The sequence below is a fragment of the Atta colombica genome, unplaced genomic scaffold (genome assembly GCF_001594045.1).
Source record: "Atta colombica isolate Treedump-2 unplaced genomic scaffold, Acol1.0 scaffold261, whole genome shotgun sequence".
Classification (NCBI taxonomy): domain Eukaryota; kingdom Metazoa; phylum Arthropoda; class Insecta; order Hymenoptera; family Formicidae; genus Atta; species Atta colombica.
In genome coordinates this window covers 135,315-147,993 of record NW_017259361.1, presented here as the reverse complement: position 1 = coordinate 147,993, position 12,679 = coordinate 135,315, and the positions used below count along the sequence as shown (strand labels likewise).

The window sequence follows — 12,679 nt, the reverse complement described above, 5'->3', positions numbered from 1 at the left end:
TATATATATATATGGAGCTACTTTTTGATTAAACAATCGAATACAGAGAATGATTCAGCCATAGTTTTCCAAATAATATATTTTTTGATTAATTATACAACGATTACAATGGAAATTATATAATTTTTTTATTGATATCATATAATTGTGCCTGGATGACATATGTGACTTTCTGTCGCAGATGCAACAGAGATCTGGATTTACTCCGCCACCACAAATGGGTAATGCTGGGCCTGGCCCAGGTGGAATAATGAGACCAAACCAACCTTACTCAAATATGCGTCAGGGCCCAATGCCTACACCACCCGTTGGAAAAAGAAGTGCAGATCAACGTATTCCTATGTCCCAGCAAAAACCGTAAGTATAATCTGGAGAAATTTAAACTTAAGACAAACGCTTTATATTTATCTTGTATGTAAATTGTGTATTTCTTTGTTAATTAGATATTTTAATAATTGACTACTTTCTGTTTTTTATTCATCCTTACTCTTGCATGTTTATCCTTTTATTTTTTCATATATATAACTTGTATATGTATTATTCCTACTTATAACTTGATATTTCTACTCTTTCTATTTATTGAAACCAAATTTTGTTAGGGATTTAACCACTGCAACTCACGGCTTACAGAATTATTTATAATTTCTGTGTCTATGGTTTTCGAATAAACTCATTTAGGTATTTTTGGAACAGTGATTTTTCACATTCCACATCAAAGAAAAAGAAGAAATTGGCAGACAAAATATTGCCTCAAAAAGTGCGTGATTTGGTACCAGAGTCGCAAGCTTATATGGACTTATTGGCATTCGAAAGAAAGTTGGATGCAACTATAATGCGAAAACGTCTCGATATTCAGGAAGCTTTAAAGCGTCCAATGAAGCAGAAGCGAAAATTACGTATTTTTATCTCAAACACATTTTATCCGGCTAAAGAGGCGGGTGAAGGAGAAGAAGGATCTGTAGCATCTTGGGAACTTAGAGTAGAAGGACGTCTTTTAGATGATACTAAAAATGATCCCAATAAGGTATAATAATAGAACGGAATAAGAAATATAATTACATTACTAATAAACAAGTAAATAAATACGTGTGTATAATCCAATTTGTAAGTATAAATATTTCATATATAAATACGTATATTCAACAATAACTATATTAATTTCACAGGTAAAACGAAAGTTCTCATCTTTCTTCAAAAGTTTGGTAATAGAATTGGACAAAGATCTCTATGGTCCTGATAATCATTTGGTCGAGTGGCATCGCACGTTGACTACTCAGGAAACCGATGGATTTCAAGTTAAAAGACCAGGTGACAAGAATGTTCGCTGTACAATCCTTCTTCTTCTTGATTATCAACCACTACAGGTAATCCTTTTACATAAATTAATCGATAATTGTTACACAAGTAATTTATCACAATTGATTTAGTCTATTTGTATTAATCTTAAATTTAATTTCTGTTAATTACATTCCAGTTTAAATTGGACCCAAGATTAGCGCGATTATTAGGCGTACATACGCAAACGCGACCCGTCATCATATCCGCGCTTTGGCAATATATAAAAACGCACAAGCTCCAAGACAGTCACGAGAGAGAATTTATTAACTGTGATAAATACTTGGAACAGATATTTGCCTGCCCACGAATGAAATTCGCTGAGATACCACAACGACTGAATCCATTATTACATCCACCTGATCCCATTGTGATAAATCATGTTATAAGCGTAGAAGGTGAGATGCAACTTTTATCTTAATAAATATTATTTTAGAATAAATATTATTTTAGAGGCGATTTTATAAGTGAAATATATATTGCATTGCAATTACTTACTTTATAGCTCATTATGAACATCTGATATAAAAATTTATATTATTCAGGAACAGAAACAAAACAAACCGCGTGTTACGACATCGATGTAGAAGTAGATGATACATTAAAGACGCAAATGAATAATTTCTTGCTATCAACTGCGAGCCAGCAGGAAATCCAGAGTCTGGATAATAAGATTCATGAAACCGTCGAGACAATTAATCAATTGAAGACCAATCGTGAATTCTTTCTGAGTTTCGCTAAAGATCCGCAACAGTTTATCAATAAGTGGATCATCTCTCAGACTAGAGATTTGAAGACCATGACTGACGTTGTTGGGAATCCGGAAGAAGAACGGAGAGCTGAATTTTACTATCAGCCTTGGGCACAGGAAGCCGTGTGTCGTTACTTTTATACAAAAGTGCAACAAAAACGAGCAGAATTGGAGCAAGCATTGGGTATCAGAAACTCGTAAAACTATTATTAAAAATTCTATATTTGACCATTTTATCATAAAGCTATGTAAGATATTCATAAATGTTCGCTTTTATAATTATTACATGTAACGCTATTGTGGTTTATCTTTCAAAACATATTTGTAATATTAATGTAGATTATGCGAAAAGATTGCATTTATTATGCAAAAAAAAATTTTACGCCTATGTGAAAATAAAAATTTAATGAGACAAATTGCTGTTTCTACATCTGTAGTTACATAACAATCACATTTACAATTAAATTTCAAAATTCAAATATCAAATCGATCTATATAAACTGAAGAAAGAATCAATGGAAAATGCATAGTTTTTCTATGAAATATCTTGTACAATGTATGTTCTTTTAATGCACGATCTTTTTTTATAATATTAATGTATATCACAAAAATTGATTTTTGCACTTATAGAGTATGTAAAATAATCATATTTGAAATTCAGTTTTTATGGTAATTTATTTCTTCTTACTGCAACGCGATATCTCTTGTATAAATAAGAACAATTACATGTTATTTACCATGCCGTTGTACACATTTGTTATACTTCCCCAATAGACATGTGAAATCTTTCACTGGAATATTAACGTACAGCGGCAACATTCTGGAAAAAATGAAATTGTTAGTTTTAAAAAATAAGATTTTTTTTGTAAATTATTGACAGATATTTCTTATGAACTTACAAAAATTCTGTCGTTCTTGTGTGCCATGGTAATATACCATGCGTGGAACAAGAATAATCACATATTAAAGCAAGATCAGGATCAGGCATCCCTTTTATTTGTAATTCTTCGGTGATTAATTCAATCGTAATTTTTTCCTGATCAAGATTCCCCGAAGACACAATTTTTGCTAATGACTGCGTCAATGTTGCTATTTTTCCTTTATTATCTATATCCGATAGTAACGATACATTTATTTTTGACTTGCTTTCTGTAATTAAAGCATGCAGTCGCACAATTAGAAATACTTCTCAGAGTTGGGAATGTTACCTCAAAAAAGTAACGCATTATTCGTTTATTTTTAGTTACTTTTCGTTAAAAATAATACGAAAAGTATTAATGTTACTTAGAAAAGTAACGAATCGTTACTTTTAACCCATCGCCTATATATCATAATGCTTCGCGCCAATAATCATTATGGATGCTACTATTTGAATGTTTGCAACTTATCGTAGAATGCTCTTAAGATTATTGAAGTAAAACAGAAAATAGTATACTCTACCAATTACTCCATTTTGACGTGCCTTTGCATGTGGATTCCAAGTAATACACTCTATTAGATCAGGTCGCTTTTTCGCGAATTCTTCTTTAAGAATAAATTCATTTTTCTTCAAGAAACCTAAAAAAAAAACAATAAATCGGAAACTGAAATTTATATAATTGTTTGTTATTGTTCTTAAATTGAAAAATATCATTTCTCATAAATTATAATATGTTTTTTTGTATGATGTTAATTTATTTATACACGATCTCCCGAATATCTGGATATAATCGGATATCTCAAAAACAAAAAAATGCTTTATTCGTTTTCAATCGTATTACAATTATTGCAAATAATCAATACAATTATTGTAAATAAAAAGTTATCATCGAATATTTTTTGCAAATAAAATGAAAACATTTGTTACAGTTGAAAGTGGTGGTTATATTTTTGCACAAAACTTACATTTCCCGCGCTTTTCACCGGCATTGAGCGATTCCCGTGTGTATCCTCTACATTTTTTTGAAAAAAAAATGCCTTGATATCTTATATTGATACTGAAGAAATATTTTAGAAAGCCGAAACGTAAAAAATAAATTTTATCTGTATTCCCTCTATAAAACCAGCGCACATGTAATTCCAGAGGTTACACGCGTGTTTTTAACGCGAAGGTTAAATTTAAAAGCAAATTACGAATATCAGTTAAAATTGTCAAAATACGATATCGTTTTACCACATCGATTTTACACGACTTTACAAACATACTTATTAAATTCGCAATGTAAACGCACACACGGGCGTGCACCACACATACACACACGCGCACACACACGCGCGCGTACACACACACACACACACACACACACACACACAATAAACATAAATTTGCAATATGCTGTATTCGGACAATTAGTTTCGTGACTGTATATAAAGTGAGTGCAAAAAGTATTCGTACAGAGAAAAATGTTTTTTAAAAAAAATTTATTTTTAAAAACTAAATATTATTCAGCGAAAAATGAGTCATTGAACTGATGTCGACTTGATATCGGTATGATTTCATTTGATGTCAATTCAGCGTTTAATTGACGATTATTTTTTGTTGGGTAATTAACAATTTATTCATAAAGAATAAAATAAATTATATGTTTCTTAAAATTATATATACGAGAAAGATGTATTAATTATAAAAAATATGTCATCTGAAAAATAATCGGAAATTAAAAATTGTATTGTTTGAATGCTCAAAAAGTATTCGTTCAACAAATTTAGCTTCTAAAATCAGGAATACATGCGAAGCTTGATTGTTTACGTTAGGACAGAATGTATTCATTATATAAATAATACATAATTAATACACATCCTTTTCGTATATATAATTTTAAGAAACATATAGTCTATTTTATTCTTTATGAATAAATTGTTAATTACCCAACAAGAAATAATCGTCAATTAAACGCCGAACTTAGGAATTGATGTTGAAATCATCGTACTGATATCGGGTCGACATCAGTTCAATGAATCATTTCTCGCTAGATAATATTTACATTTTAAAAATAAAGTTTTTTAAAAAACATTTTTCTCTGTACAAATATTTTTTGCACTTACTGTATATACAATCACGAAACTAATTGTCCGAATACAGCATATTGCAGATTTATTTTATATGTGAGTAAAATGACTATTAATAATGGGTAAGATAACGAAGAGTACAAATAAATTTTTTATGAACAGAAAAAGTTATTATTCGTTATGATACGTTTATATATTTCAATATATTACGAGTTTTAAAAAAATATATGAACAAAATGAAACATTTATAAAATTTATAAATTTCGTAAATAAAAAACTTAATTAAATTTGTTTTCGCGTAAAAATAAAGATTTGATAAGAAAAAAGTATCGCTCTGCCCTATAACTATCAAGATATTAATAATCATCAACTTCAACAATTAATACTTCAGATTTCCTGTCACAGAAGTGGTTCACTGCTTTAAAAACAAATTTACTGCTTCAGCAGAGAATTTGTATTCTTATAGCAGTAAATTTGTATTTTTTGAATTTGTGCCCCACTATTGTGAAATTTTGCTAATGTGAATAATATGACACACAACTTTCCTTATATATTTAATAATATAATACTTTATTTAAAAATGATGAACTTGATAAATTGTATATAATAAAATTTACAAGTAAGTAATCAATATCAACGAATTAATAATTAATTTTTAATTACATTAATTTTTAACATTTGAGTCACGCCTACGTTTGATACACACTATGCAATCAAGTTTAGATGATTAGGTACAACATTCGTTGTACATTTATCTTATCCACGATTATCGTATATTTTTATTTAATTAATAAAGCTATTGCAATGTGAAAAATAAAAAAATATTAACGCGTTACTTTATTCGCTTTTAGTTTACACAATATTGCGATTATATTAAAAAAATAAAAGTATTTACTATAACTGTGTCATTCTTTATACACAAATACTACAAAATTACATGCGAATGCATGAAAAATGTATTTCTTAATATAATTTTGTGATATTGAATTATATTGAATTCAAACTATATATATAATAGATTATGTATTCTAAAACCTTTAATGAGTTAAGCAATGAGTCTGCTCTTCATTAATTATTAACAATTTGTTACCTTACTTACTTGGTTATCTTACCCCCTTTCCCTTATAATATACACATAAAACGCTTTCTTTTCTCTTTTGAATTTCATTTCGCGATGATTTCATGTAATAGATATAGTAATATTAATTCGAATCTTATTTTATTACCATTACGATCAAAGAAGCTGATGTAAGGTATATCAAGTGAAATGCACCATCCAATTATGCGCACACAGTCTAGAACAGACTCATCACATAGTCCGAGACGTCCGAATATAATCACCAAGTGCCTGGGTATCTTGTTTGTACTATCAAACGAGCGGGCCAACGTGTCAAGCTCCGCCGTCGTGCTCGCCCACCAGGGCTTCGTGCATCTCCGATACACCGCATTGCACGCGTCACAGATCGCATTGTGCAACTTACATAAAAGATGTAAGAGCACTAATAGTGTAGAAAGAAATGCATCCATACTGCTGACGCGCTTCCGCTGCCGCGTCTACACCGCACAGCATAATCGGACGTAAACTGACGTGAATTATCAAATACTTGGCTATATATAAAGTCACAACTTACTACGCCTACAAGGATGTAAGCAATGTAATGTAGAGAACCTATAATAAGAGTATGGTCAATGCGATGTTGCAAACGTTTTTTAGCGTTTTTTCATTGATCAGTTTCTAAAATTCTTTCTTCTAACTGGTCATCAAACGTTTCAAAGACTATAGGCTCTATGATGAAAAGGATCTATGATGTAATCAAAAGGTGTGTAAGAATACAAGTGGGGAATAGAAAACTATCGATAGCAACTACCAATAATATCGACAATCTAACCTTAATTTAATATATCGATAGATTTTTTTGCTATCGATAGTCATACGATAGTCGCGCAAAATATAGCGGGAACTATTGGTTATCTATTTTTTTCATTTTTCAGAAATCTTTACGAGATTACTAGTCCTAGCAAATTATTTAAAACTAAAAGTGTAATACTTCCACTAGAGAGAAACCTAAAAGAGGACATGATGGCTCAAAACTTGAAACTGCAAAATGCTGCCCTCTGACAAAATGAATGTAAATTACATAGCAACGTCCACTTTTCTTAGGGCCCATCATTCATTTTTCAAAGCTGGAGATAATAAATCGATATTTGATTTATAGCACAATGTAGCATGATTATATAAACCTGGACGTTGCTATGTAGTTTGCATCCTTTGTCAGAAGGCAGTAATGCGCGGCAGTATTTTGTGATTACAGGTTTTGGGTCATCATGTCTTCTCTCAGGTTTCTCTCTAATATATAAAATACGATAGAATTTATTCAGGTTTTTGGTTTTAACCTATAACGTAATACTAAATAATAATAATTTAAAAATTTTCGATAGGACTATATCGATATATCGATATTTTATTTTTAAAAAAACTATCGCATAATCGAACGGTACCACTATCGATAACTTTCCACCTCTAATGTGAAAATAGCCGTTAGCCTTAAGTTGTCTAACCTGTTTTCTTCCACTATGGTGTATTGTATGGCGGATATCGGCTTGCGATATTTGCGATACAGTGTAGATCGTCTTTAACTTTGACGTCTGACAGGATCCGTTTATTTCTTTCTCAAGAGATAAAATAAGCAGATGATGGCACAGTTTGTTTCAAAATCGACCGAATTGGTAAAACGTACGGATATTTTAAAATTCTGTCATTATACATTTATCATATAATTATTTCAAGCAAGAACTGATCGTGTAATTCGTGCACCGTATTATGTAATATTTCATATTAAATTAACTTTGTAAGTAATTACGCACGTAAACCTAAGGCAATAAAATTTCTTTTTTTTTTGTTGATTTTTTGTATTAAATGTCTTGTTAAATCGTTAAATCCTGTCTGGCAATTAAATTTTATATTATATTGAGATTATGTTTTTTCAACAAATCAAGATTGAACAAGTACAAAATTTTTCGAATCATGTAACATTTTTTCTGACACGTGAACATTTTTATGTATGTAAATATATCAAAATAAATTTCCAGTTTTTATATTTCTGCTCTAGGGAAAAAGTTACATGAGGAAAAATTATACCTCCAGAAAGATAAGCAGCTACATTAATTCTAAATCCACATGAAACAATTTAAAAAAAAACGTTAAGAATTTTCAGCCAAAATGAAAAAGTTCTAAGATATACAAATTATATGTATCATTAAATGGTTATTTAAGTGGATTCAAGTGGTATATCATTTATCTTGAAGATATGTAAGGATCATGGAAAAATTTGCCTTTGAAATTTCTTGATTTACGTCTAAAAAATGATTACATAGAATTTTTTCAATAAATATATATTTTTTCAGGATGTATGATAGCAACACATAATAGAGATATTATAAGTATTTTAAAAAAACAATGATAATGCTTTTCAAGTCTATTCTACAATGTGCTCTTTGTTTCCTATTTCTTGTTTTTTCTCCTTTGCGTTTTATCGACAATTGTATTTCTTGTTATATGTTTCTTCTTTCGAAGTTCATTAATTTTTATCTCAAATATAAAACAAAAATCTGGATAAGAAGCAAAAAGACAAGATGTAAAAAATAGCAAAAAGCAGAAAACAACAAAAAGCATGTTGTAGAATAAGCTTCATATTTTGTCAGAATGTTGCATTTCACTAATTCATAACGCTTACAACTATCATTTATCCTTGCTCTTTGATAAACAACAAGAATGGAATGATTACTAGCGTCAAAAGCGTCTATAATATGTTTGTGTATTATTCTATTCTTACTAACACCTTCAATATAGAGATTATAATAAAATACTATTATGTTCGTCAAATTGTACGTCTTGCAGTATTTTTCTTCTCAAAAAGAAGCGTCTGCGAGTTTAAATATTACGATTCTCATTGCTCAATTATTTTATTTTTTCTTACTTTTTTCATAAATAATATATTTTTGCATAAATGATATATTTATTTGTTTTAATCACGATTTCTCTCATGTTTCTGACTTTTCCCCAAGATAAACAATATACCATTTGACTCCATATTTGAGTAGTTTAATATAATGTATAATTTGTATATCTTGGAATTTTTTCATTATAATCGAAAAACGGCCCTAATTTAAAATCCTCCTTTCTTTAGCTGTGTTCCGAATTTACTGTCAGCTTTATATTACATACATCATAGATTTTCAATATTGGCAATTTCGGAACACAGTCTTTAAGAATAAATTTTGAAAAATACAAATATAAGAACACGAATATATTTTTTAAATTTACTGAAAATTTACCTAACTCTTTCACAAGAAATATTTCATATCTCATATTGCAAAAATTAAAGAAATTAACTTAGCATTTCTGTAATTACATATATGTGTATGTAGCAAAAGACAACATTTTAAGTAAATTAAAATTCAATTTAATTAAAATTTCTTGTTAATTTGTATTGATTTATAATGATGTTATCATCATTTATAATGATGATGACAAGAAAAGTTAATGTATGTATATATAGTGTATTTAAAATCTTTTGCTACAAAAAATGTAAATTTTTATTTTCATTATAGTTTGATTATTTGTATCACATACATATGCGCGCGCGCGTGTATGTGTATGTATGTACACATGAGATTTATATTTAAAGAATTAAATAAAACTAAATAATATATATGAATTGCAGTTGGTGTTAATTACGCAAAACCTGTACTACAAGTATGGTTGCAGTATGCCAAAGTAGAACTGACGCCACCCACCCTAAAAGACGTCTCTGCAATTCGTAGTGGATTTTCACAATTGATCCATTCTGCACGGACTGGGCGTTATCGTGATGTTACCGTGCGTGAAGGTATCATAAATACCTTAGTAGCTATTGAAATATATTGCTGGTTCTTTGTTGGAGAATGTATCGGAAAGCGACATATTGTTGGATATGATGTATAAGTACACGTATAATTTTATACAGAATTCTGTATAAATTAGACTTACCCGTAAATATATAAAAATATAAATCAAACATTTCTTTCAACAAATATTACAATGTAATAAAATCTTTTGTTTTGTTGAAAATACATTTATTTAATAACATTATCTTATATCTTATAAATGTAGAAAAATTATTTTAATATATGTTGGTTCGCATATTGCCATATGCAAATTGCAGCAGTAACATGGACATTTAACGATCGTGTTACACCAACTTGAGGTATTTCTACACATTTGTCAAAAAGTGGTATGAAATTAGCTGGTATACCATCCTTCTCATTTCTACAAAATAGTTTTTAATTATTGGATTGTCCGGAAAGTTCGTGCCGATGTTGAAGGAAAATTGAAACGCAGAAGATTTAAATTTTAGTATACATTTATTAAATTATATAGGATAGTCGGCACGAACTTTCCGGACAACCCAATATATATTCTCAAGACTTTAAAGTTTTCATAAGTCGAAATTTAATTACCCTAAAACGAGAATAGTCCTTTTCTCGAATGTTGTTGTCATCAAATTTGTACTATTGACCGTTTGTTCTATCCCAATTAAAGACCATCCTGTATTCTTCTTGTTTAACAAGAATTTCTGCAATTCATATGGCTTTACCTAAGGATTTCAAAATATTGTAACGTTTTTTCGAGAAAGCTGAATCAATAAACTTGATAAATAAAGAATTTTCAAAGAAATAAATATTCCAAAATTTTAATATTTTCAAATCATCTTTAAGACTCATGTTTACTCGCTATTACTATCTCAGATTGTGATGTCAGGCGATCGATTATGTATCTTGAAATGAAAATACGTAAAAATGAAAATAAGAGAAACAATCTCCAAATCTTGATTTTGACATATATTATCCGAACAATATTCACATTATGACAAAGTCATAATCCTGAAGATTCAAGATTCAAGATTTTTTTAGCCGTTGGTCGGACACCTCGGGTAATGCTAATACCGGCGCTCGGGTAATGCTAATTACTTAAGCCTAATAACTCTCAATAAGTATAATACTGGTTTAAAAGAAAACTTATTAAATTTTTTTTGAAAAGCTCACAAGGTTATTAGATTCTGGAAAAAATAAAATGTTTCATTTAAAAAAAGTGACTCGATGTGACTTTTGTTGTTCTTCAAATGTCTTATTTACAAATACACATAAAAATTAATGCGTCATTTCTCGCTTTTGACGTCACGATTAAATATGGTTGTGGTGACTTCAGGAGTTTTAAGATCGATCGAATTGTAATATTTGGGGGACATTGTCAGTAATTAGCTATTTACTCTATTTAAATATTAATTCAAAGAATTTGTTTCTTGCTTCTGAGACATAATCTGAGATAATACTGGTAAATAAGCAAAAATATTTTCAAAAGCTAAAGACTGTGTATTAATTAAAAAAAAAAAAAAAATTGAAATTGTTTATATGCCAAATTGCAGAAAGTCATTATTTGTAATTTTTTAAATATAGATTTGAGAAATAAACTATGCAAGTACCTGCAGGATATTTAACCATTTATCAGCAGAAACACTGAGATACTGAAACTCCTTGTCCTTTACACAATCTGCATTCGCAACGACTAGTGCTTTAACTCCAAATATCTCGCATGTCCTAGCGATGCCTCCTAAATTCGGTGGTCGATCGACAAAAGAAGCTACAACTATTAGCCCTTTCTGCAACTGTGTATCTTGCAAAAATATGAATTCATTTATTATTTCGAAAATATCACCACATAAACCTGTAGACTTTGATGGATCGATCTTTTTCTGAATATCATTCAAACCTTCCATATAAATTTCAACATTATTTTCTAATGAATCGCCATGTGTATCACCTGTAACGTAATTATTTTATATCTTATGCAACATTTTGTTACCGTTTTAATTTATTACCTGCAAAAGATTTTGTCAGATATACGGAAGGTGTACTTTTAGTCAGAAATGAACCTGTGTTACAAAGTTGTAGAGGATGACAATCGTTTTCCATAAACATTAAGTCTTTAAATACGTCCGGACTAATCCATTCGTCACAATTTACATTAGTCAAACGCGGCAATTGATAATAAATCGTCTATAAACGTCAAAATGATGAATTAATACATTATCAATATTTACAAATAATTCAATTCTTGAAGATAAACGTGCATTTACATGTACCTGTAAGCAGTAATCATTGAACGGATGAAAATTGGAAAAATAAAAATCATCCTGTATTCTAAATGAATTTTTTGTCAAACTTTCTTGTTGCAAACCAATCACAGCTGCTTGATATATACCTTTATAATCTGATATACTATTATCCCCATAATTTGTTTTCATTAATTCATACAGTTGTGTCAAAATGAACTAGACAAAAAAAAATTAAAATGAATGAAATCAATGAGATATACATTTACACACGCACTTTAATCATTGTTTCACATTTTACTTGCCTGATTATAAACACGTGCATTAAATTGCTGTCCTAAACAACATTGCACTATATATGGCAAGGCTGTTTGAATGAAAATTTTTTGATTATCACGTGAAAGAAGTTTTGCAACATGATAGATAATGCTTGCTACAGAAATCGTACATCTCG

General features: G+C 29.6%; 4 protein-coding genes across 6 annotated transcripts in view; 2 read left to right on the top strand and 2 right to left on the bottom strand.

The window, feature by feature from the left end:
* LOC108689263 (brahma-associated protein of 60 kDa) overlaps positions 1 to 2,825 on the top strand; it is a 3,962-nt gene extending 1,137 nt beyond the window's left edge. For 2 of the 3 annotated variants that reach the window (XM_018195973.1, XM_018195974.1), the window contains exons 3-7: positions 182 to 357; positions 679 to 1,024; positions 1,167 to 1,364; positions 1,475 to 1,733; positions 1,881 to 2,825. In XM_018195973.1, the coding sequence (XP_018051462.1) occupies positions 182 to 357; positions 679 to 1,024; positions 1,167 to 1,364; positions 1,475 to 1,733; positions 1,881 to 2,287 (1,386 nt within the window). In that variant the 3' untranslated portion in view covers positions 2,288 to 2,825. The remainder of the gene's footprint in view (positions 1 to 181; positions 358 to 678; positions 1,025 to 1,166; positions 1,365 to 1,474; positions 1,734 to 1,880) is intronic. The other variant, XM_018195975.1, reaches the window with a different exon arrangement.
* On the bottom strand, positions 2,744 to 6,886 carry LOC108689264 (dehydrodolichyl diphosphate synthase complex subunit NUS1). The gene is made up of 5 exons (XM_018195976.1): positions 6,706 to 6,886; positions 6,301 to 6,628; positions 3,527 to 3,643; positions 2,986 to 3,235; positions 2,744 to 2,906 (listed from the first exon to the last, which is right to left on the bottom strand). Exons 2-5 carry the CDS (start codon positions 6,599 to 6,601, stop codon positions 2,816 to 2,818), a joined length of 759 nt encoding a protein of 252 aa, XP_018051465.1. The 5' UTR covers positions 6,602 to 6,628; positions 6,706 to 6,886; the 3' UTR covers positions 2,744 to 2,815.
* Positions 6,887 to 7,648: 762 nt separating this feature from the next.
* Positions 7,649 to 10,221, top strand: LOC108689261 (ATP synthase subunit g, mitochondrial). The gene is made up of 2 exons (XM_018195971.1): positions 7,649 to 7,808; positions 9,799 to 10,221. The coding sequence occupies exons 1-2, from the start codon at positions 7,766 to 7,768 to the stop codon at positions 10,056 to 10,058; spliced, it is 303 nt and encodes a 100-aa protein (XP_018051460.1). The 5' UTR covers positions 7,649 to 7,765; the 3' UTR covers positions 10,059 to 10,221.
* LOC108689262 overlaps positions 10,183 to 12,679 on the bottom strand; it is a 6,380-nt gene continuing 3,883 nt past the window's right edge. The window contains exons 5-10 of the mRNA XM_018195972.1: positions 12,531 to 12,679; positions 12,256 to 12,444; positions 11,992 to 12,169; positions 11,596 to 11,933; positions 10,574 to 10,710; positions 10,183 to 10,382 (exon numbers count right to left, since the gene is read on the bottom strand). The exon at positions 12,531 to 12,679 is cut by the window's right edge and continues 8 nt beyond it. Coding sequence (XP_018051461.1) covers positions 10,232 to 10,382; positions 10,574 to 10,710; positions 11,596 to 11,933; positions 11,992 to 12,169; positions 12,256 to 12,444; positions 12,531 to 12,679 — 1,142 coding nt within the window. The 3' untranslated portion in view covers positions 10,183 to 10,231. The remainder of the gene's footprint in view (positions 10,383 to 10,573; positions 10,711 to 11,595; positions 11,934 to 11,991; positions 12,170 to 12,255; positions 12,445 to 12,530) is intronic.

What these genes read in the sequence shown, in the direction of transcription:
- LOC108689264 (XM_018195976.1), bottom strand. Translation starts at nt 6,601, where the DNA reads ATGGATGCATTTCTTTCTACACTATTAGTGCTCTTACATCTTTTATGT. An exon ending in ACGTCAAAATGGAGTAATTG is followed by an intron (nt 3,236 to 3,526) that starts GTAGAGTATACT and finishes CTTTAATTACAG; the next exon opens with AAAGCAAGTCAAAAATAAAT. An exon ending in ACAAGAACGACAGAATTTTT is followed by an intron (nt 2,907 to 2,985) that starts GTAAGTTCATAA and finishes CATTTTTTCCAG; the next exon opens with AATGTTGCCGCTGTACGTTA.
- LOC108689261 (XM_018195971.1), top strand. Translation starts at nt 7,766, where the DNA reads ATGATGGCACAGTTTGTTTCAAAATCGACCGAATTGGTAAAAC. An exon ending in ATCGACCGAATTGGTAAAAC is followed by an intron (nt 7,809 to 9,798) that starts GTACGGATATTT and finishes TATGAATTGCAG; the next exon opens with TTGGTGTTAATTACGCAAAA.